The sequence below is a fragment of the Ruditapes philippinarum genome, unplaced genomic scaffold (genome assembly GCF_026571515.1).
Source record: "Ruditapes philippinarum isolate M1 unplaced genomic scaffold, ASM2657151v2 ctg81_1_1_1_1, whole genome shotgun sequence".
Taxonomy (NCBI): domain Eukaryota; kingdom Metazoa; phylum Mollusca; class Bivalvia; order Venerida; family Veneridae; genus Ruditapes; species Ruditapes philippinarum.
The window spans coordinates 74477-100083 of NW_026861623.1; the positions used below are offsets into that span (position 1 = coordinate 74477).

The 25607-nt window shown below is 33.1% G+C and overlaps 1 protein-coding gene across 2 annotated transcripts in view; it reads right to left on the reverse strand.

Moving 5' to 3' along the window:
* LOC132716337 (centrosomal protein of 85 kDa-like) overlaps window positions 1-25607 on the reverse strand; it is a 51711-nt gene that overhangs the window by 7110 nt on the left and 18994 nt on the right. For both annotated transcript variants that reach the window (XM_060699587.1, XM_060699588.1), the window contains exons 3-13: window positions 25239-25274; window positions 17331-18295; window positions 16654-16871; window positions 16201-16321; window positions 15291-15385; window positions 11345-11423; window positions 9285-9437; window positions 8077-8197; window positions 7505-7668; window positions 774-944; window positions 82-301 (exon numbers count right to left, since the gene is read on the reverse strand). In XM_060699587.1, the coding sequence (XP_060555570.1) occupies window positions 82-301; window positions 774-944; window positions 7505-7668; window positions 8077-8197; window positions 9285-9437; window positions 11345-11423; window positions 15291-15385; window positions 16201-16321; window positions 16654-16871; window positions 17331-18295; window positions 25239-25274 (2343 nt within the window). The remainder of the gene's footprint in view (window positions 1-81; window positions 302-773; window positions 945-7504; window positions 7669-8076; window positions 8198-9284; window positions 9438-11344; window positions 11424-15290; window positions 15386-16200; window positions 16322-16653; window positions 16872-17330; window positions 18296-25238; window positions 25275-25607) is intronic.

Genomic DNA, 25607 nt, shown 5'->3' on the forward strand with positions numbered 1-25607 from the left:
GAGCTGGAAAAAAATGACATTACAATCACAATATCTTCATTGGATTTTTGAAGCAGAAGAAATTCTAAGAAAAGAACGTACCTCTGGTTCCCAGCAATAATGAAATATTTGGTTCCCTGCCCTCTGCTTGCTGTACACAGATCTCTACCAGGGATTGTAACTCTGAGAAGCAAACACTCATTTCCTGAACAAACCGTCGCTGTAACTTCTGTCCCTCGTCCTCACTCGCCTGCTCGTGTTGTTTTAATGTCTCCTTCAACATCAGACATTCCTCCATTAGATCTTGGTTTTTATTTGCAAACTGTAAGACAATCATGTAAAGTTTAGACAATGTTCTTTTCAAACTCTGTGTATTTTGTTAATTTATTGACTTGGCATAATCTAGTGTAGAGAATATTTTCATGCATGGATCTAATAACATATTAAGAAAATTTATATAATTTCATACTAACATTTCAATTATTCTGCAAATACTAATAAATTACACAATCTAAAATAAACCAACTAAGATGAAGTTCCCTTGATAGCAGTGGCAACAAAAGATATTATATCGGTTGGGAAATTGTAGACTAGGTTTTATTGAGTCAGTTCAGGTTAGTTAAGCTGTATTCAAATCTCAATTGAAACACTGAAAGTATTGGAATCAATGATCTTGAAGGAAAGAAACATGTAACAATGCTGAGATGATGTATGGGGCAATGTTTAACAACTGTCTCACACATCTTTAACACTTTTGAAGTTATTTATATATATAGATAAAATAAGAAATTTACGTCTTTGATAGATCTTTTTAACTTTGCCACTTGCTCTTCCTTCAGTCGAGCTTCCTCCCTAAGAGCTACGACAGACTCTTCCTCTTGTGCAAGCCTCTCTTGTACCTGGCGATACTCAGTCTGATGTTTGGCTTCCAGTTGTCTCAGGCGACGATGATTTACTTCAAGTAACTGTATAATTATATAAGTAATATTTGTTTTTGGGTTGGTATTTTTACAATGATCATATATACCATGTTTCCACCACATATTTCAAATTTCTTAAAGTTTATACCCTTTTAGTTATGAATATATATCCCAAAGTTCTTAAAAACTTCTGAAGAGTTCTGAACATATTTTGGGGTAAATTTATGAACCCCAAATGAGTGTATTTGAGAACAGGGTCTTATGGTTATTTCATGACTCAAACTGACAGAAAAATCTGAGCATGGCCACATATATTCTGTAAGCTAGTATAGTCAGAAAACCAATTTAATTCAGTAAGTTAACAATGAATCAAAATCAATCACTTTAGGTATAAGAAGTAGCTACCATACAATCATGTACTGTTAACAACAGTGAAGTTTACGCTATAATCATGGTATCACCTCTCCAATGGTATAATACCGTTATTTTATTTTAAATACAAGTCACAATGTTGTTTTGCGTAGTGGAGATAATAAGAAGAATGTTATATAACAGATTTGAAATGACATTCTAAGATTAATCTTAGAAGTCAAGTGTGTGATGCTTGGATGGATATGTCAGCTCTCCATATATTTCAAAATAACTGTACAAAATTGAACTAAAAATAACCATAATTTTTTCAGTTCCTAAAAATTCCAGGCAAAAAGATCAGAATAATAAGTGAATTACGGTATCATTTTTTTCTGCTATATGAGGAATAAATGAAGAAATTCCGTGATGTTATTATAAAACAACACATAAATCTCATTGAAGAATTTCTTCTGAATAAACTAATTTAGCCAAAGGATATTATCTTTTGTACTTGTAGTTATTTGAGTTATGGATTAATTTTGATAAATAAGCAAATGGGATGTCTGGGTTAGGCTGGAATGAACTTCTTACATTAATTATATTTATTGGTTTCTCAAACAAGAAATCAAACCACTTTGCTCTGTAAAATAATATACAAAAGTCTTCAGTGCACCTCTATGTATCATTGGATAGCACCTTATAAAACTAGGGACCTTCTATAAGACAAGGGGATAGCTTTCTCAAATCAAAGTCAACATTTGTACCTATTCCATAGCAGTTTCTTTGTCAACAAGCCTAATCATTCGACCAACAAGATACCTTGCCTTCAAAAGACTTCCTATCTAACAGTTTTGTGAGTCAAGGCTTTCACACCAATTTAAATAATCTTAATAAGATTTAAATCATCCATTTGACATTTGTATATCAATGTTGTGAAATTGAACATTTTTAGTTGAAAAATATTTAAAAAAATTTCTTTAATTAATTTCTAGACAAATAAATGTTATTATATCAGCTTATGTTTTATTACAAAATGAATTTATACTGAAACCTGAATTAATGAAAACAAGAAAGAATATTATAAATATAAGTGGATTTGTTTTAATACCATATCATATTATTAATTGAGAACGTTTAATGAAAGTATATGTAAATTATTATATTGTAAATTTCAAAAGGTATATAACTCCTAGAGTATATAAAAGCACTTAGTAACACTTATGACAGCACAACATCATAGAAAATTCATGTATGTTTGAATGATAATTAGGTTAAACATGTACATGTAACCTCAAAGAAATTTGTCTTCGTTTTTTGCTATCTGCTTTGCGTTAGTCAATAACAATTTTTCATCATCAGCTGATTTTTTATGAAGCATCAGACAGTATTATAAAGATTGCTAGCCTTGTAGGATTGAAACCCAGTCAGTGGCAAACCGTTGGTTCCTACACTCACTGCTCACACTGTGTTTATAGCTTCATACACAATCAAACTAAAATATTTTTTGTATCACACTAAGTCTTATCAATAAGTCTAGCTTAAATGCAAGGGAAGTGGTAGCCTTGTGGTTCTAAACCCACTGAAACCAACAGATCCTTGTATCCTCAATTTTTTTTAAATTACACCAGTTCTAGCTATTATTAGTTTAAAGATGGTTCTGTTAGCCACAAGCTCTCTCCAAGTGCTATAGACACGGCTAAAATAAATAATGTTTTTACTAAGTCTTAATGACCTTTTATTCTATCTCTGGCCATCATTTATGTTGCTAGCTACAAGATATAACCTTACAGCATCACAAACCAGACATATTATGGCAAAATTTCACTTAAGTTTCCAGAAACTTCCATTAACTTTTCACTTCAGCAGACAACCAAATTTCAAACATTAACATTAACAGCTACTATCAAGTAACTAAAATAAGCTCCGTAAAACAATATTATATATCATTCGGCATTATTCCTACATTTGATTGGTTCTTATGCTTATTGTATTTCTCAGACAAGAAAAATTAGACAGATAAATTGATTTCATAATAATTAAATCTATTTATATGTAAGAGGCCAAGGTGAACAGACAGAACATGTAGACACTTTTCCCCGGTAAATTTGTGATGATAATTTTAACATTTCTTAACATATTTATTTTACACATAAAACATGTCATGAGGACTCATGTATTACTGATGGTGGGTTAACTCAGGTGCCTGTCAGTGTATTATTTCTATCACCATCTACCTTCTGTAACTTAGTTGGAAACTTGAGTGTCAGGGATGATTCAAAGCAAAAGAACATGAAGGGCCAGAAATTCAAAGTCTATCACTTTCACAACCATGAAAACTCCTTTATGACAGAATCAGACTGTAGTTAAATATTAATATGTTTTAATGGAGAATAAGCAAGAGTATAGTTTCTCAGATTTATTAGTTAAGTGTTTATTAGACCCCAATACACCTTTGTCAGAATCATTATTAATACATGTAAATGACTTAATAAAAATATAATTAAATGTATCAGTATGTATATATTTTGTATACAATAATCATTCTTATGAATCCTTTTTACATGGAATTAATATCTTAAATTAGTTTGTTTGCCTTGATTTAACACAGTTTTAGTCGGTCCACATAACATCTTTCCAAGAAAACTAACAAATAATTGCCAATTTCTCTGCAAAGAACTGACTAATCCCGCATGACTTGTGAATCAGTCGCGAGAGACTGTAGAAATGGTGAAATTTTGCAATGGCCGAGGATGTACCTATCAACCCGTTGATTTCAAACTTGATGCTCTTCCTACTGAGCTAAGTTAGTAGGAATATGATAATAAAACAGTAAATATAGTCATACTCCATACACAGCAAGCAAAGTGTCACATTATGTCTAGAAATTATTTATACCTTTAGGGTTTTTATACCAGTATACTAATAATACAGTAGTATATTATATATAAATTTGATATTTGTATATTTCTTTACTCATCAGAAGCGTGTAGCTTTTAAGCATACATGACAGAGTCAAACCTGCATTTAAAGACCACATCAGAATGAAAAGGCCATATAATTTATCATTTTTGGATACCAAAACATTCTTTCAAAATTTAAAAACACCTCTAAATAAAAGAAAACTTGAAATAAAGTTCATCCTTATTGTAAAGATATGGTCTATATAATCAGGTTATATGTCATCTCAGGCTCTACCTGCTTGGTATATATTTATATGTTAGTATATATACATATATATTGTATATTTGTTAAAGCATAATAACTTATATAAGATTTCCTATATAAACAAAAGCAATAAATTGGCACAAGTTGTGGCATTAAAGCTTGTCTGTTAAGGGCAGACTATCAATAAACAATTTTGACAAAAAAAAACAAAACTAAGGGGCATAACTTCTAAAATATAGTTTTTAGAATAATGTCCTTTGTCCTACAACTACACCTTGTCATGTTAAGCAAGTATTCCAGTTTGGTGCTGATACCTATTTAAATAATTGGCTACATTAAAGATTTTGAGCGAAGACCATGCAGCAATCAAAATAACTTGACTTTTTCTTCAAAACATATGAGTTAAAACTGATGAAATTTACACCGTATATAAATAAAGCAAGTTATCAAATACATGAATGATACTATGTCCTTTGATAGGTCATCCCAGTTCAAATAAAATCCAAGTTTTAATTTTCTTTTTCTTTCTATTTTAATTGACAATACCCAAAATTTCAAGAATTTTTTTAATAAGTTTCACATGGACATTTAATATGAGAGCAGTTTAACATTGACATTTTATCACAAAGAATAGAGACTTTTTAATGGAAAAATCAGTTTCTAAAAATTTATACTATTCCTTTACCTTAATTTCTATATATTCTTGGATCATGCAAATGGGTTGAGGTTTTATTCCATGTATACCCTATTTAGTATTAGCTATATAATAGTATTAATACTAATATTGCTATAAATATTGGTCATACTCTTAAAGCAGATATTCTTGTCAGGAATGTTTCATCAGAATATTTATTTACAATTCCCCATTTTGTAATTACAATGATTCTACCTTGTCCTAGTAATAAAAAAGATATTGTTCATTGTGTTTTGAATATCAGACTGGATTATCTAGTATTTACACCTGTGCTGTATTATAAGAATCTTACAATGGCTGCCGGTACAGACTGGAAAATCCAGCTTGAGGGTAACTGTTTGCAATGGTAACAAGACTGCCATTTTCCACTAAATTATATCTGTCTGTAACAAAAGCCTGTGTTTAATTCTTTTTCTTACATATTACAGGTCAATTATATTTCAAATAAAAGTTACAAAAACTACTATTTTTCATTTAGCACTTTTTTGTCAAAAGAAAGAAACATGTCTGATACAGCAGTGGGGGAATGTCATCTAAAACAGGCTGTTGAAGAATAATCACATGCGTTAAATTACATAATCTACTAAACCCACATGATATCTAAATCAGTGGTGAGCGTAAAATGACCATTTGAAAAAATTTTGCCTTGCCGGAACATCAAACCAGTGACCTCTGTATTACAACTCTAACATTCTCCCTATTGATCTAAACAGACAGACCCGGTTAGTACAGCTAATGTAAAATACAAACCCACAAGATGAGCATTTTGCACTTAAATATGGATTCATTTAACCATATCAAATATGTAGTGAAAAGTGACAAAAACCTCCAGTCTTCAAAGTCTAAATTCCTAAACTTCATATTTCCTTACTTTATAAGCATAGTTATAATTTTGTCAGTTATAAACTTTAGTAACAAAAATATCTGCTTTAACAGTATATGTAGTAGATACTGTGAATGTTTATGGTATAAGCTACACTTACTTCAATTTCCTAGTTACATGCAATACAAAGTACAATAATCTCTCAAATATAACCACAGTAAAAAGCAGTACAGGCATGATGTAACATTTATCTTATGCATGCAAATGAAAAACAAAAATTATAAAAACATAAGTTACTAAAATTTGATACTCATAAAACTGACCATACTCAATATCTGTTGAGTAATTATTACTTCAAAGTGAAAATTGGATTGATTTTGTGATAAGATCATTGTATTTTTATCTGAATATATTTTAATTTTTAACAATTTAAGACTTATAACTAGAAATGGATCCATAAGACACAGGTGCCCACACACTCCACCTATTTGTCAATCTTATGTCTCTAGGTTAAATATTTCTTTTGTAAAAATCTTGTATTAAGTAAAGGGCAATACTACAAATACTGAATAAATCAACAAGAGAACTGACCAACATTCTTGTAAACTTTCAGGCCTACAGGTCATAAACTTTTTGAGTTATGTGCAACACAAGTTAAATATTGTAAATTTTTACTAAGTCAAGGGCAATAACTCTAAAAATACTAAAAATATTCACACGAAAATACCCAGGTGCACAACTACACATGCTGAGCACTGAGCAACATTCCTGTAAGGTTTCATGACTCTAGGTCAGATATTTTTTGAGTTACGTTCGACACAAGTTGATAATTGGAAATTTTTACTAAGTCAAGGGCAATAACTCTAAATATTCTAAAAATATCCACACGAAAATACCCAGGTGCACAACTATACATGCTGATCAACATTTATGTAAGGTTTCATGACTCTAGGTCAAACATTTTTTGAGTTACATGCGACACAAGTTGAAAATTGCAAATTTTTACTAAGTCAAGGGCAATAACTCTAAAAATGCTAAAAATATCCACAAGAAAATACCCAGGTGCACAACTACACATGCTGAGCAACACTCTTGTAAGGTTTTATGACTCTAGGTCAAACATTTTTTGAGTTACGTGCGACACAAGTTGAAAATTGTAAAATTTTACTAAGTCAAGGGCAATAACTCTAAAAATACTAAATATATCCACATGAAAATACCCAGGTGCACAACTCCACCTGCTGATCCTCATTCCTGTAAAGTTTCATGACTCTAGGTCAATTACTTTTTGAGTTACGTGTGACACAAAAAGGGAACAGACGGACGGACGACCAGATGGATGGACGGACAAGGGTAAATCTAAATGCACCCCTATAGTGGGGGCACAAAAATTACCATTATACATTAGTATGTAACTGTGCAAAGTCATTAAATTCTAGCAAATACATGAAGTCTAAACACTCGGTGCAATTTTACCAAAACCATAACATTTTACTATGTATCACCATTTCTAAATTCTAAATTAAAATCTATAGTGTTCATACTTTTTAAACAAAAATTGTAAAGGCCTACCTTTTTGGCTTTATCTAGATCATGTTGAGCTTTATCTTTTATTTCTCTTGTCTCTGCGAGCTGTTCCTGAGTGTCAGCTAGAGCTTTACCTTCTCCCTGTGATTTAATTCTCCTAATCTCTATAGTCAACTCCTTCATCTTGTTTGCTAACTGTTCTTGCTTTCCTGTACATTTGAAGAAAAAAACAAAAACAGAATATGTATCAAGGACAATCATTTTTCATCTTGTAGGCTAGATATTATTATTTCCCATTGCATTTGAAAAAAGAATATTATAACAATAACTTCTTCATTTTGTACACTAGAAATTGTTGCTTCCCTGTGCATTCACAGACAATTTTATTAATACATGTTAAAATATTTCTCGAGGCAATGGATGCTCTCTGAACCTGGCACAATTGTCAATGCATATTAGTTAATAACGGCTTGACAGCCAAAGTGCAAAAATCTTTTCTTAACCAGTGACTTGAGACCCAGTGATCTCTAACTTCACCAAAAGTTACAGGACATTTTTGCATAACACAGTATGAAGAGGTGAAGTGTAATACAAAACTGTAAATATATTAACGTTACCTTCTAACTCAAGTATGGTAGAATCTCTCTCAGATAGTTGTTGTGTTGTATCCCTCAATTTCTCCTCTAGATCTGCTATCTGTGATCCCTTCAATTCATTATCTTCATTACATGAGGCAAGGTGAACATAATTAAGGAAGTATAACCATAAACTTTACAACTCTTACATTATAATTGTTAATGCCTTTTTTATTATCAATTATAAAGATGTCTGACAGATTATATGGCTCTGTATTAATGGCTGTAATCTTGTTACCCAAACCCTCTAGGAGAGGGTGATATAGGAGAGGGTGATATAGGAGAGGGTGATACAGGAGAGGGGAGAGGGTGATATAGGAGAGAGTGATATAGGAGAGAGGAGAGGGTGATATAGGAGAGGGGAGAGGGTGATATAGGAGAGGGTGATATAGGAGAGGGTGATGTAGGAGAGGGTGATATAGGAGAGGGTGATATAGGAGAGGGTGATATAGGAGGGTGATATAGGAGAGGGTGATGTAGGAGAGGGTGATATAGGAGAGGGTGATATAGGAGAGGGGAGAGGGTGATATAGGAGAGGGTGATGTAGGAGAGGGTGATATAGGAGAGGGTGATGTAGGAGAGGGTGATATAGGAGAGGGTGATATAGCAATCAACTTACTATATATCACCATATAACATGTCAGACACTTTTATAAAGAATCTGTAAAACAGCAGAAACAAGAAAATTACTTCATAAATTGACAGGAGCTATATATAGATTATATAAACAACACAAGTATCCAATGAAAATCAATGTTACAAGCATTTTGTATTATAAATCATCAAATAACACAAATTTGTAAGTAATCGCCTCAATGATTTTAGAAGAACAGAAGTTAAGAGGTTAAGAAGTTCGCCACTAGGGCAGTGGGTTTAAGTCCTACAATATTTCCTCATCAGGAGTGGTTATTTCTAATAAGCAGACTTGAAATTAAACTAATAAATGTAAGTTGGAAGAAATTGTTTCAGTATCATTATGTTTATTATAATAATTATATTGGGATGACTCCAAAAAGGTCACAAGACCACATTCAAGCTAAAATAAACAATAATCAACCAAATTTTTGTACATTAAAAAAAGTGTTGTCTAGAAACTCAAACAATTCAGTTGCCAATAATAATTTCAAAATATACAGCAGTTATCTAAAGTTCTGCAATTCTTTAAAATTATTTGTTTATCAAAAGGATATATCTTCAGCATTTTTAGTGAATTCTTCAAGAGTTGGAAGATCTGCTAGATATCTCTCCATCCCTCCAAGTTTTTCCTTTAAACTTTTATAGTTGTTTGTTAATTGTAAATTCTTCCTTTTCCATTCTCCGATCTCTTCATCTTTATCAAACAGCTGAAAATATTATTAACTAGTTTATGGTATTCATAAAACAAGAGCTGACCTCATATTTCTGCTTTAATCCTAAGCGTACTTGTGGCAACAAATTTAACCATGCAACCAGTGCAGACCCATGTGTACAGGACATTTAAGAAATTTAGTTGGGGAAGGGTTATAGATTACTAAAGAAACACTCAATGCCAAGATTGCTTAACCATTTTCTGCTGAAATTATGTACTAGACTTCCCCAAAACCATAAATGTGTTTAGTGAAACAGTATCAAAAGATTGAACAAGAGGGCCATGATGGCCCTGAAGTCGCTCACCTGTATATAGGCCCCTGGAGCAGGGCCAGTTTAAACCCCAGGGCTTTTATTTGAACAAACTTGGTAGACACCCATTAGAAGATGTTTCATGCTAAACATCTAAGGTCTAGCTTGTTAGGTTTTTTAAAAGAAGATTTTTCTAAGTTTTTTCTTTACACATATAGTTAAAAAACAATGACACACCTGGGGCAGGGCCAGTTTTGACACAAAGGCTTTTATTTGAACAATCTTTGTAGACACTTACTAGAAAATGTTTCATGCCTAATATCTTAACTCTAGCTATTAAGGTTTTTACAAAGAAGATTTTTAAGTTTTTGCTATACACATATAAGGAAAATCAATGTCCCTTGGGGCGGAGCCAATTTTGATCCCAGGCCTTTTATTTGAACAAACTTTGTAGACACTCACAGACACATGCTTCATGCTTAATATCTAAACTCTAAGCTATTTGAGTTTTTTCAAAGAAGATTTTTTAAGTTTTTGCTATACACATATAAGGAAAATCAATGACCCCGTGGCAGGGCCAATTTTGACCCCAGGGCTTTTATTTGAACAAACTTTGTAGACACTCACTAGAAGATGTTTCATGCTTAGTATCTAAACTCTAAGCTATTTGTTTTGTTTTTTTCAAAGAAGATTTTTTAAGTTTTTGCTATACACATACAAGGAAAATCAATGACCCCCGGGGCAGGGCCAATTTTGACCTCAGGGCTCTTATTTGAACAAACTTGGTAGACATCCATTAGAACATGTTTCATGCTAAATATCTTAGCTCTAGCTCTTTGGGATTTTAAAGTTTTTACTATATGCATATAGGGAAAATCAATGACCCCCTGGGGCGGGGCCAATTTTGACCCAAGGACTTTTATTTGAACAAACTTAGTAGACACCCATTAGAAGATGTTTCATGCTTAATATCTTAGCTCTAGCTCTTTGGGTTCTTAAAAGAAGATTTTTAAGTTTTTACTAAATGCATATAGGGAAAATCAATGACCCCCTGGGGCAGAGCCAATTTTGACCCCAGGGCTTTTATTTGAACAAACTTGGTAGACACTCACTAGAAGATGTTTCATGCCAAATATCTAAGCTCTAGCTCTTAGGGTTTTTAGAAGAAGATATTTAAAGTCTTTTCTTTTGGTTGCCATGGCAACCAGAGTTCTGCATGGAATTAAATTCTTTGAACAATTTTCAAAGGTGACCACCAAAGGAACATTCCTGTGAAGTTTGGATGAAATTGGCTTAGTGGTTTATGAGGAGATGTCATTTAAAGTAAAAGTTTACGGATGACGGACGCAGACGGACGCCGAACGGACGCCGGACGAAGAGCGATCACAAAAGCTCACCCTGTCACTTTGTGACAGGTGAGCTAAAAAACAAATGGAATTGTCACAAATTCAAATTTACCACTAATAATACCTGGTTGGAGTCCATCGAAAATTGTAAACGGCAAAGCGACATAACTGCCGAAAATGATCAAATTATTAAATCCCAATATTATGATTGTACTCGAACACTTGGTGAAAGTTTGATTGAAATTCTTTGAGAAATGTAGGAGTTGTTGTGCACATAAAAATTGTTAAATGTCATTTTCATTTACCTTTTGTTTAATGTCAGCAAGATTAGGTTGGGATTTTCTCAAAGCTGCTTTTAATTGTACCACTTCTTGCTCTACACCTCTGTAATATCAAACAACTTCATAAAGAGATCACTTAATGAATACATGTATTAAATCTATAAACCTATGACTAAATGAATATCTAACAAATTTATGAATTTATGCTTAATGAAAAAATCAGTACCTTTCTTGACACTGTCAGGAGTATATGAGTTTCAAAGACTAAAAGTATTCTTTCTTTTTTGCTTTGTTTGTAATATACATCATAAAATAGACCATAATTATACCAGTTGGCAATTAATCAAATATTTATCATATACCAGTTGGCAATTAAAACAAATATTGATCATATACCAGTTGATAATTTTAACAAATATTGATCATATACCAGTTGATAATTTTAACAAATATTGATCATATACCAGTTGATAATTTTATCAAATATTGATCATATACCAGTTGATAATTTTAACAAATATTAAACATATACCAGTTGATAATTTTAACAAATATTGATCATATACCAGTTGGCAATTTAAACAGATATTGATAAAAACCAGTTGGCAATTTCAACAAATATTTTTCATGTACCAGTTGGCAATTTTAACAGATATTGATCATATACCAGTTGGCAATTTTAACAAATATAAAACATATACCAGTTGGCAATTTTAACAAATACTGATTATATACCAGTTGGCAATTTTAACAAATATTTTTCATGTACCAGTTGGCAATTTTAACAAATATTAATCATATAAATACTGATTATATACCAGTTGGCAATTTTAACAAATATTTTTCATATACCAGTGGGCAATTTTAACAAATTTAGATCATATACCAGTTGGCAATTTTAACAAATATAAAACATATACCAGTTGGCAATTTAAACAAATATTAATCATATACCAGTTGGCAATTTAAACAGATATTGATAAAAAACCAGTTGGTAATTTAACAAATATTAAACATATACCAGTTGGCAATTTAAACAGATATTGATAAAAAAACCAGTTGGCAATTTTAACAAATATTAAACATATACCAGTTGGCAATTTAAACAGATATTGATCAAAAACCAGTTGGCAATTTTAACAAATATTAAACATATACCAGTTGGCAATTTTAACAGATACTGATCAAAAACCAGTGGGCCATTTTAACAAATTTAGATCATATACTAGTTGGCAATTTGAACGAATTAAGATAATATACATATACAAGTGTATATCAAATTAAGATATTATTAAACATGTAGGTTATTATTGCAAAATAATTTTTATTTATAGAACACTGCTTTGTTTAACTGACTGTTTTTGTCTTTCAACTAAATAAAAATGTGATAAAAACAGACAGCGTATTTCTTTTTTTTTCTTGAAGTATTTCAGTATCCAAAAGACAAGAAAACATAAACAATAGGGCCATCATGGATTTTGAGTTTTTACTATACACATGTAGGGAAAAACAATGAACCTCGGGCGGGGCCAATTTTGACCCCATGGCTTTTATTTCAACAAACTTAGTAGACACTCACTAGAAGATATTTCATGCTTAGTATCTCTAGCTCTTTGGGTTTTTTTAAGATGATTTTTTTAGTTTTTACTACACACATATAAGGAAAATCAATGACCCCAGGGCGGGGCCAATTTTAATTCCAGGACCCTTATTGAAACAAACTTGGTAGACACCCATCAGAAGATGTTTCATGCTAAATATCTTAGCTCTAGCTCTTAGAGTTTTTTAAAAGAAGACTTTTTCAAAATTTAACTATATACAAAGAAGATGTTACATGCTTAATATCTTATACCCCGGTCACATATTCACGGAATACTCCCACGGATTAATTCCGGCATCATCCATAGCTACCCGTACTGGTCAGTAGCTCTCCGTATTGTAACCATAATCAATTGTAGTAGTCTTTGTATATCCGTAGCGATCCTTGACAAGTTTGAACATGTACAAAAATTTGCTACGGAAAAAGCAACTGTAGCATATCCTCACTAGTCCGTACTAAACCTTAATGGTCTGTATGAAAACCGTACTAGTCCGTACTGATTCGTAGGCCTCTGTCAAGGATTTCCATGGTTTGGTACTGAGAACTATGTATTTGTACGGTTACCCTACGTATAAGCTACGGTTTTAATACAGATTAATATGGCATTGTCAAGGAAAGCCATGATCGTAATACGTTGTTCTACGGTGAAGCAGGGACTAGCACGGTCTTATATGGTTTATTGCTTTGCAACATGAAACGGTACGGAATGGTACGGTCCATCACTGTTTAGTACGGATAAATTTAGTATCATGTACTTTATCAAGGGTATAAATACTACCTTCTTGTTAAAAACAGATGTATTTGTGTGAACATTCAATAAATGAAAAATTGCCATTTACTGGCTGCAACTTTATATTGAAATGGCTCTGAATGCGGAGGCAGTTGTCAAGCTGCTTGATGACATGCATAGAGGTAAAAATATATTAATATCGTTCTTCAACTCATAAGTAATAGAATAACCTTTAAAGTTACATATTAACAAACATTGGATCTTAAAATTGGAGTAAATATGTACATAAAACAAAGTGTCTCATAAGCCTCGGACGCTGGCCCTTGCGTGATAATAAGATAAATTAACAAGCTTTTTACATATTTTAAAAACATAAACATTCATGATAATTAATGTAATTGTAAAATGAACAGCAAATTTTAAAATCAAAAGAGAAGCAGTATTGATCAACATTTTTCATTAATGATTACTAGTACATATCTAATCAGGTAAGAGAAGACAGAGGAGATGGTGGACTAGAGATGGGCTTTTACGAAGACCACTTCATGTTTAGTATGAGGCTCGTATTGCCAAACTTGTTGACGATCCTGCGTCCTTCATGAAATTCACTTTAATCGGACCTGATATATCTTGGGGGTTAGACGCAATGAGGCAGAATCCTCTCCCCCAAAATCAATGAACTCTGCAATTCGTTTTCTAGGTGTTCTTCTCTTTTGAGGCATTTTGAAAATAAGCATGCAAGAGGTTGTGGAAGGATATAATAGGTCCGTATAGATCCGTGGCAATTCGTTCTTCTCCGTATCAATTCTTTCTTCTCTGTATCAGACCGTACTAATTGGTACTAACCATAGCAGACCGTAGTGTATCCGTAGTGCGTCTGTCCTGATTTGTGTCAAACCGTGATGGTCCATAACAATCTGTGTCTCTTCCAGGGCTTTTGGTGGTATATCCGTCGAACTCCGTACTCATACCGTTGTGTGTCCGTACTGGAACCGTAGCAGACTACGGATTTCACATTTCCGTAGTTATCCATGAACAATTAAACCGTAGCTCTTCCATGGCATTATCCATGAATATGTGAACGGGGCATAAGGTCTTGCTATTTGGGTTTTTTAAAAGAAGATTTTTTTTAAAGTTTTTACTATATACAATAAGGAAAATCAATGACCTCCTATGGCAGGGCCAATTTTGATCCCCAGGGCTTTTATTTGAACAAACTTGGTAGACACTGACTAGACAATGTTTCCTGGCAAATATTTTAGCTCTAGCTCGTTCCATTTCTTAAAAAAAAAGATTTTTAAAATTTTTTCTTTCGGTTGCCATGGCAACCAGAGTTCTGCATGGAATTAAATTCTTTGAACAATTTTTAAAGTTGACTACCAAAGGAACATTCCTGTGAAGTTTGGATAAAATTGGGGTAGCGGTTTATTAGAAGATGACGTTTAAGGTAAAAGTTTACGTACGGATGACGGACTGACGACGGACGAAAAGTGATCACAAAAGCTCACCATGTCACTTTGTGTTAGGTGAGCTAAAAACTGTCTTACAAAACAGTATTTTTTTGTGTGCTTTTTTATAAATTTCATCAAGGTAGTCTTAAATGATAAAACTTATCTGAGACAGTTTAACCTATAACCTACCCCATTTTTATTTCCATGTCTTCTATTTCTGCATCTTTCTGCAACTTCAGTTTAGCAAGTTCAGATCGTAATTCTGCATTTCTGTACTCTAAATCCTAAAAATATTGAGAAAAAGTTTGTCTAGGAAAACTGTTCTCACCTTTGTAAGTCCTATGTTTGAGATGTATATCTATAAAGATTTCTCAAGAAACAGACTGTAAACCTTATTTAAATAACAACACTGAAATTACCACTTTCAAAACTAGACTTTTAGAGGCATAGTTGCTTGAAAATGAATTTGTGGGTTTTATTGCCCTTTTGCGAGTTTTTTATGGCAAAATATTGAAAAATTTATTTTTACTCAATTTATATATAAGAGGCAAAACTTGTGAAACAAGAGCTGTCGGTAGGACAGTACACTCGACTATTCTAAGTGCTTTATAGTTAAAGAGCCTTGATAATGTAAAATTTTCTAAGTTCACAAAAGGGCCATTTTTTTTTTAAATACATGTTTAAGGCTTTGGAGAGAGTCCTATTATGCTCACAATGAAGTGTATAAAATTTCAACTTGTTTCAAAGCAAGATGTCAATGACATATGAAAATATCTGAGGTGGTATGCAAACTTTAACGTAAAGTCAAAAAAGGGGCATAAATCTGTCAACTTGATAAAGTTACCTCATCCTGTCTACAGGTTGGGGTCATGATGATGAACAAGTGTGCAAAGTTTCAAAGCCATATGTCAATGGACATTGAAAATATTTGAGGTATTACAAAAACTTTAACATAAGTGGTTATGCTGACGCTGACACCGATGTCGACACTAGAGTGACTAGGATAGCTCTACTTATTCTTATCGAATAGTCGAGCTAAAAATAAACTATGCTCTTCAGAAAATGGGCAAATTTTGCTATATTATGAATTCCATCATACCTGCATTTTTGAGTATGTTGCTGATTCTTCAGTGTTACCTCCCCTTGATATTAAACTTCGACGCAACTTATTTTCTAATTCTTTAATCATCTCATCTTGGCCTACAACACGATCTTTCAACCTGTAATACAACTATCAACTTTTATAGCACATGTATATATTCTGCTACACAGCATGCATTGCATGCACAAATTTGACCATATGGAAACTATTCCTAACACACACTTTACAGAATAGCTAAAAATCCTTACAGTTTCAAAAAACAGATTTTCTTTAAAGCCAACATGTACGGTATGTGAAGTAACCCTATTTCACTCAGGGATAATAAATGAACAGTACCATTATAAATCTATAAATCTAATTAATTAACAGCACATGCAAACTTTCTTAATTCTGTGCCTTCTTATTCTTGAGAATAACGCTATTTGTTGACATGGCAACCAAATAACTTACTCATCAATTATTGCATCTTTATCTCGAATAATGGCATCAGCGGCACTACGTATATGATTAAACTGTTCATTTGTTGGATGATGGTCTTGTGATTTGATGCTGGTGATATCATTATGTCTTGATGTGGTGATGTCACTGGGATCATGGGATCGTACAATACTGCTCTCATATGAATAATGGTTGTCATGGATACCATGGGAATAATCTCTTAATGGTTTCTTTAAATACAAAAACAAAGGTCAAGTGAGGTCAGATAAAATGTATTCTTGAGTTATGAAATAATCTTTCAAAAATATGCTTAATCATTGAAAAAAAAATTAAGTTCTAAGCTAGAAATTTCAATATAATTGAAATTGGCATATAGTAAAAGTAAATACAAAAATAAACAAATGAAAAGGAAAAATTCAAACAGCATATTCATGGCTTATCCATGTATTTGACAATAAAGCCAAATCATGACATCATTACTTATGTGTTAAAGTAAAACAATAATAGTAAAATATATTAAATTAAAGGCAGAAAAGAAACAATACAACAAGTACATTCTTTGGTTTAATTTTCTAATACAAAAGAAAAGACGGATAAAATATTTTAACTGAACCTTTTCTCAGTGTAAGTAAATTTATGACAGATCTTAACATATCATCACCCTACAAGAAAATCATGTATTTATTTACCTCATTACTGAAGAAAGACTTTGAGGCAAGCCTTGCATGTTCACCTGGAAGCGATTCTCTCTGTTTCTGCTGCCACTGTGTCAGATCCGCGGCCTTATTTCTTTTTAAATGTAATTTTGTGTCCCTGTGAGCCAATGTTGTGTCAGCTATATCGCCATGATACATTTCTGGTGACACAAAGTTTTCTCTTAGATCTTCTTCCCTGTTATCGTGGCTTCGATGATTTACATTAGTTTCGGTCACACTGTCATCCTGCCTTGGACTCAAGTCCTCTTCATCTGTACTATGAACGTTGTTTCTGTTTCCAAGACCATTGTATTTGTCAAGATTCGGCTCACTTTTTGATAAATGACGGTAGTCATTCAAATCTTGTTGCTGCCCATTATCATCAAATATTGCATGATTGTCATTATCCCTGAGATATTCTGATGCCCGCAAGTGGCTTTTAGTAGGTGAGTTAAAGAGTTCATCATTTTGAGATCTGTGATGACTACGCGACGTATCAGGACTAGGTATCTCAAGTTCAAAATCACTTGACTTTTGAGAGTAATGTCTAAAGTTCATACCACTGTCACTAGAATAATCTGTTGTCCCCCTTCCAGCTGGACCTCTACCAGAATCACTGGAGTAATCAGTGCCTCGGTGTGCTATACTACGGTATGGCTCAAGATTGAACTCACGACTCACAAATCCGTATGTTTTATCACCATAGCCATTTTCTTGTCTAAAAGCAGATTTGTTAGGTTGAAGGGTTTTGAAATTAGATTCTACAGTTGTGTTGAAACTTGAATCAGATGCTATCCCATATTTAGATGGCTGGTATGTGTTTGAATAGCTGTTGTGTGAGCCATGACGACTTAATGATGAGGTATTGTGCCGCTGATTGCCAAAGTGACTTGAATGATTAGATGCTCCAGGAAACCTGCTTGAGTACGAAGGTACAGATGGCTGCGTGCTACTCCATCCTGGATAGAAAACAATATAATACATTGTTGAAAAGTTTAACACATTACTTATGAAATGATTTTCTTATATACATGCTACAACTAACCTATAAACAGTTTCTAATTGATCTTCCAAGTTAGTTGTCCTGTGCATATTAGCTATGAATATATACATTTGTACTACATGTAGCTATAATTTCATACTAGCCATAATTATATACTAAAGTTATGATTATATACAGACTATTCAGCTATTATTATATACAGACTATGGTTATATACCAGCTATGATTAAATACCAGCTATTATTATATACAAACTATGATCATATACAAACTATGATAACATACCAGCTACATTTGTTTGATTATTTACCAGCTGTTTAAACATACAGACTATGATAACAGCTATAATTAAGTTCCAGCTATTATTATATACCAGCTATTATTATATACAGGCTATGATTGCATACCAGCTATTATTATAATTATACAGACTATGATAACATAAAAGCTGAGATTATTTACCAGCTGAGATTATATACCAGCTATTATTATATTGTCACCTAAGTGCAGTAATGGGTTAATTCCTATTGAACAAGATATGTTTGTAAACATGTATGCCCACTATGGACAGCCAATTAGTCATGTGATCAGGTTATTATGCATGACTTCTGACCCAGTGAACAAAAAATTAATAAGGGTTATCTACTGGTCATGACTAGTCACAAGGTAATAAATATTGTGACCCCATAGGTTGTGTGCAGCAATTTAAGTTATTACAAATCTTACCAAATAAAATATGCCTAACTTTTATGAATCATGTAGGACTCATTAATGACAGCCAAGTTGTTATATTACATAAGACCTTCAAATGTGTATACCAAAAGCATTTTTAGTTTAATGTAAAAATATCAACCAAGGCAACTTGACTTGTTGAGTTATTGGTCAGAAACCATCTTAAAGTACAAAGTCAATTTGAGACTGACCCCTTGACCCCAAAAACAATAGGGGTCATCTACTGGTCATGACCAATCATCATATAAAGTTTGAAGTTCATAGGCCTAAGTGTTCTTTAGTTATTGATCGGAAACTGTTTTTACTTACAAGGTTGTGATCTTGACCTTTGACCCCAAAATCAATAGGGGTCATCTACTGGTCATGGCCAATCATCATATAAAGTTTGAAGTTCCTAGACCTAAGCATTCTTTAATTATTTATCTGAAACCATTTTTACTAAGAAGGTCAATGTGACCTTGACCTTTGACCCCAAAATAAAAAGGGGTCATCTACTGGTCATGACCAATCACCATACCAAGTTTGAAGTTCCTAGGCCTAAGCGTCTTTTAGGTATAGAGTGGAAACCATTTTTAACTTCAAGTAAATGTGACCTTGATCTTTGACCCCTTTACCCCAAAATCAATAGGGTTCGTCTGCTGGTCATGACCAATCATCATACCAAGTTTGAAAATCCTAGGCCTAAGCGTTCTTAAGTTATTGATCGGAAACCGTTTTTACCTACAAGGTCAATGTGACCGTGACATTTGACCCCAAAATCAATAGGGGTCATCTACTGGTCATGACCAATCACCATACCAAGTTTGAAGTTCCTAGGCCTAAGCGTTCTTTAGTTATTGATCGGAAACCGTTTTTACCTACAAGGTCAAAGTGACCTTGACCTTTGACCCCAAAATCAATAGGGGCCATCTACTGGTTATGACCAATCACCATACCAAGTTTGATGTTCCAAGGCATAAGCCTTCTTTAGTTATTGATTGGAAACCGTTTTTAACTACAAGGTCAATGTGACCTTGACCTTTGACCCCTTTACCCAAAAATCAATAGGGTAATCTACTGGTCATTAACAATCACCATACCAAGTTTGAAGTTCCTAGGCCTAAGCGTTCTTTAGTTATTGATCGGAAACTGTTTTTACCTACAAGGTCAATGTGACCTTTGACCCCTTGACCCCAAAATCAATAGGGGTCATCTACTGGTCATGACGAATCACCATACCAAGTTTGAAGTTCCTAGGCCTAAGCGTTCTTTAGTTATTGATCGGAAACCGTTTTTACCTACAATGGTCAATGTGACCTTGACCTTTGACCCCTTGACCCCAAAATCAATAGGGGTCATCTGCTGGTCATGAACAATCACCATACCAAGTTTGAAGTTCCAAGGCCTAAGGGTTTTTTAGTTATTGATAGGAAATCGTTTTTACCTACAAGGTCATTTTGACCTTGACCTTTGACCCCTTTACCCCAAAATTAATAGGGGTCATCTACTGGTCATAACCAATCACCATACAAAGTTTGAAGTTCCTAGGCCTAAGGGTTCTTTTGTTATTGATCGGAAACCGTTTTTACCTACAAGGTCATTGTGACCTTGACCTTTGACCCCAAAATCAATAGGGGTCATCTACTGGTCATGACCAAGCACCTCACCAAGTTTGAAGTTCCTAGGCCTAAGTGTTCTTTAATTATTGATCGGAAACCATTTTTACCTACAAGGTCATTTTGACCTTGACCTTTGACCCCTTGACCCCAAAATCAAAAGGGGTCATCTACTGGTCATGACCAATCACCATACCAAGTTTGAAGTTCCTAGGCCTAAGGGTTCTTAAGTTATCACTATGGACCAATGGACCAACAAATGCAAAGCAATATACCCCCTCTTATTTTAAGTGGGGGCATAATTAAATAAGGAGTTAACAAGTTACTGCACTAAGGTGATGATATAAGGCTATGATTTTATACCAGCTATGAATATATACCAGCTATTATTATATACAGACTATGATAACATACCTGCTATGATTATATACCAGCTATGATTAATAATTGATTATACCAGCTATTATTATATACAGACTATGATTACATACCAGCTATGATTATATACCAGCTATTGTTATATACAGACTATAATTACATACCAGGTATGATTACATACCAGCTATGATTATATACCAGCTATTATTATATACAGACTATGATTACATACCAGCTATTATAATACACCAGCTATTATTATATACTAGCTATGATTATATACCAGCTATGATTACATACCAGCTATGATTACATACCAGCTATTATAATACACCAGCTATTATTATATACTAGCTAATGTTATATAACAAGAGGGCCATGATGGCCCTGAGGTCGCTCACCTGTATTTAGGCCCCCGGAAGCGGGGCTAGTTTAAACCCCAGGGCTTTTATTTGAACAAACTTGGAAGACACTCATTAGAAGATGTTTCATGATGTTAAGTTTTTACTACACACATATAATGAAAAACAATGACCTCCCCCACCCCTTTGGCAGAGCCAATTTTAACCCAAGGGGTTTTATTTGAACAAACTTGGAAGACACCCACAAAAAGATGTTTCCTGCAATCTAACCTCTAGCTCATTGGGTTTTTTAAAAGAAGATTTTTTAAGTTTTTACTATACACATATAGTTAAAAACAATGACACCTCTGAGGCGGGGTCAGTTTAAGCCCCAGGGCTGTTATTTGAACAAACTTTGTAGACACTCACTAGAAGATGTTTCATGCTTAATATCTAAACTCTAGCTATTTGGGTTTTTTCAAAGAAGATTTTTAAGTTTTTGCAATACACATATAAGGAAAATCAATGACCCCCAGGGCGGGGCCAATTTTGACCCCAGGGCTTTTATTTGAACAAACTTTGTAGACACTCACTAGAAGATGTTTCATGCTTAATATCTAAACTCTAGCTATTTGGGTTTTTTTCAAAGAAGATTTTTTAAGTTTTTGCTATACACATATAAGGAAAATCAATGACCCCCGGGGCCGGGCCAATTTTGACCCCAGGGCTTTTACTTGAACAAACTTTGTAGACACCCATTAGCACATGTTTCATGCTTAATATCTAAACTCTAGCTATTTGGGTTCTTTAAAAGAAGATTTTTTAAATTTTTACTATATGCATATAGGGAAAATCAATGACCCCCTGGGGCGGGGCCAATTTTGACCCCAGGGCTTTTGTTTGAACAAACTTGGTAGACACTTATTAGAAGATGTTTCATGCTAAATATCTTAGCTCTAGCTCTATGGGTTCTTTAAAAGAAGATTTTTTAAGTTTTTACTATATGCATATAGGGAAAATCAATGACCCCAGGGGCGGGGCCAATTTTGACCCCAGGGCTTTTATTTGAACAAACTTTGTAGACACCCAATAGAACATGTTTCATGCTAAATATCTTAGCTCTAGCTCTTTGGGTTCTTTAAAAGAAGATTTTTTAAGTTTTTACTATATGCATATAGGGAAAATCAATGACCCCCTGGGGTGGGGACAATTTTGACCCCAGTGCTTTTATTTGAACAAACTTGGTAGACACTTACTAGATGATGTTTCATGCTAAATATCTTAGCTCTAGCTCCATTGGTTCTTTAAAAGAAGAATTTTTAAGTTTTTACTATATGTATATAGGGAAAATCAATGACCCCCTTTGGGCGGGGCCAATTTTGACCCCAGGGCTTTTAGTTGAACAAACTTGGTAGACACTTACTAGATGATGTTTCATGCTAAATATCTTAGCTCTAGCTCCATTGGTTCTTTAAAAGAAGAATTTTTAAGTTTTTACTATATGTATATAGGGAAAATCAATGACCCCCTGGGGCGGGGCCAATTTTGACCCCAGGGCTTTTATTTGAACAAACTTGATAGACACTTACTAGAAGATGTTTCATGCCAAATATCTAAGCTCTAGCTCTTTGGGTTTTTTAAAAGAAGATATTTAAAGTTTTTTCTTTCGGTTGCCATGGCAACCAGAGTTCTGCATGGAATTAAATTCTTTGAACAATTTTTAAAGGTGACCACCAAAGGAACATTCCTGTGAAGTTTGGATGAAATTGGCTTAGTGGTTTATGAGGAGATGTCATTTAAAGTAAAAGTTATACGGACGGACGCCGGACAGACGGACGCTGGACGAAAAGCGATCACAAAAGCTCACCCTGTCACTTTGTGACAGGTGAGCTAACAAGAGCTGTCACAGGAGACAGCGAAGCTCGACTAATAAAATGATGGACACAGTAAGGAGGACAAAACTATGAAAGAAAAATCAATTATGTATAATTATGTATTAAGTTATAGTAAAAAAATAACATTTGTTAACATAAATTCCAAGATCAAGGGGAATAATTCTAGAAATAGTCATGCTAGGGTTATGGACCTTGCCACAAAACATTTGTGTAATGATAACAAATATATATTTGAAGTTTGAAGTAGATACCTTAAAAAGTAAAGAAATTATTATATTTCTTAAAGAAAATCCTAAGTTCAAAGAGAGATAAATTTGTAAATATTGCTTCAAGAGTTATGAACATTGTCACATAAAATGTAATTGATGATAAGGAATAAGTATTTGAAGTTTGAGGTAGATACTTTTAAAATAAAAAAGTTATAATAAAAAATAACATTTTTCTAGTAAAAAAATCTAAGTTTATGGGGAGATAATTCTTGCAATATTGGTGCTAGAGTATGAACCTTGTCACATAAGATGTGGATGATGATAACGTAAATATATTTGAAGTATGAAGCTGATCCCTTTAGAAATAAATAAGTAACAGTAAAAAATAATATTTTTTATGGAAAATTCTAAGTTCAAAGGGAGATAAATCTGGAAAAATATTGGTGCCAGAGTTATGAACCTTGTCACATAAGATGGGGGTGATGATAACGTAAATATATTGAAGTATGAGGTTGATCCTTTAGAAATAAAGAAGAAACAGTAAGAAATAGTATTTTTTGAGGAAAATTCTAAGTTCAAGGGGAGATAAATCTGAAAATATTGGTGCTAGAGTTATGAACCTTGTCACATAAGATGGGGATGATGATAAGGTACATATATTTGAAGTATGAGGTTGATCCCTTAAGAAATAAAGAAGTAACAGTAAAAAATAGAATTTTTTAAGGAAAATTCTAAGTTCAAGGGGACATAAATCTGAAAATATTGGTGCTAGAGTTATGAACCTTGTCACATAAGATGCGGTTGATGATAAGGAACATATATTTGAAGTTTGAAGTTGATACCTTAAGAAATGACAAAGTTATAGTGAAAAATATTTTACTGCACTAAAAAACTTAAATCTAAAATCTGGACGCGGACGCCGACGCCGGGGCGAGTAGGACAGCTCTCCATATACTTCGTATAGTCGAGCTAAAAACTATAACATTCCAGCTAATATAATATGTACCAGCTATGATTATAAACTATAAATATAGCTTACACTTGTAAAAATTGTCAAAGAGAAATTTTGCATGCCCCAAGAATCTAACGGTTTTGAACTAGTAATCACTAGTTTACAAATGTTATTTTGACAATTTTACATAGATCACTCAAAAGAGAAAAATATTAACAAAAAAATAAAAGAAATATACACAAACTTTGAAAATCAATATTTTATGCTGTTCTTACTCCAGTCATTTCAAGAAATCAAATGAGTCCCTTTAATTCTGTTTAGCTGGTTTTATACAGAAGCATTTCAAATGGTAAAAAAAAAAACACTTTCAAAGTGAAATAAAGCTGTCATTCCAACCGTTCTACCATTTCATAAAAGGATCATATTCAAGTTAAATTAAATATTTATTCCTAAAACATTGAACAATCCATAAAGTCCAATAAACATTATCCATTGACAACTGCCTTATTTGATTTTCCTAAATGTTGTCCTAAGAGCTTTCTCTAGAATATGTTTCTGTCAATTAACTGTCAAAATTTTGAAAATGCAATATTTCAGTGATAACCTTATATCAGATACACTCTATTTAAAGAAATTTCACAAAAAACTTTTTGTTATTCTGGTATTTATGCCTATTTTAACACATTTTAAGCCACCTTATCTTTTTTTTCTGGGTAACTTATAACCAGTTATTACCAATTTCATCCAAAGTGCCTGACTTGTAAAAGAAAATTGTAACATTAGTGTAAAACAATTACCTGATGGGTAGCGGCCTTGAAGCATCTTTTGGTAATCTGTAAATACAAATCAATCATAATAAGTTGGTTTTTTTAGTTTTAATATCAACATGACAGTCAGTTCCCCTCACAGAGTTCACTTGCATGACATAGTGAACAATATCAGCATGAACTATTCTGAATATTCTATTTTTTTTTTCTCTCATTTTTTATTCCTCATTTTCATGAATAAACCAACAAAATGCAGCAGTAAACTGTTTTTTTACTGGAATAAAAATGGGAAAGTCATAACAATTTTAGTCTTTTTTTTTCAATTTAAAAAAACAACACCCAACATCAAAATTTCCAATAAGGACATTACTTCAAATGCTCAAAAATACTCAAATGTAA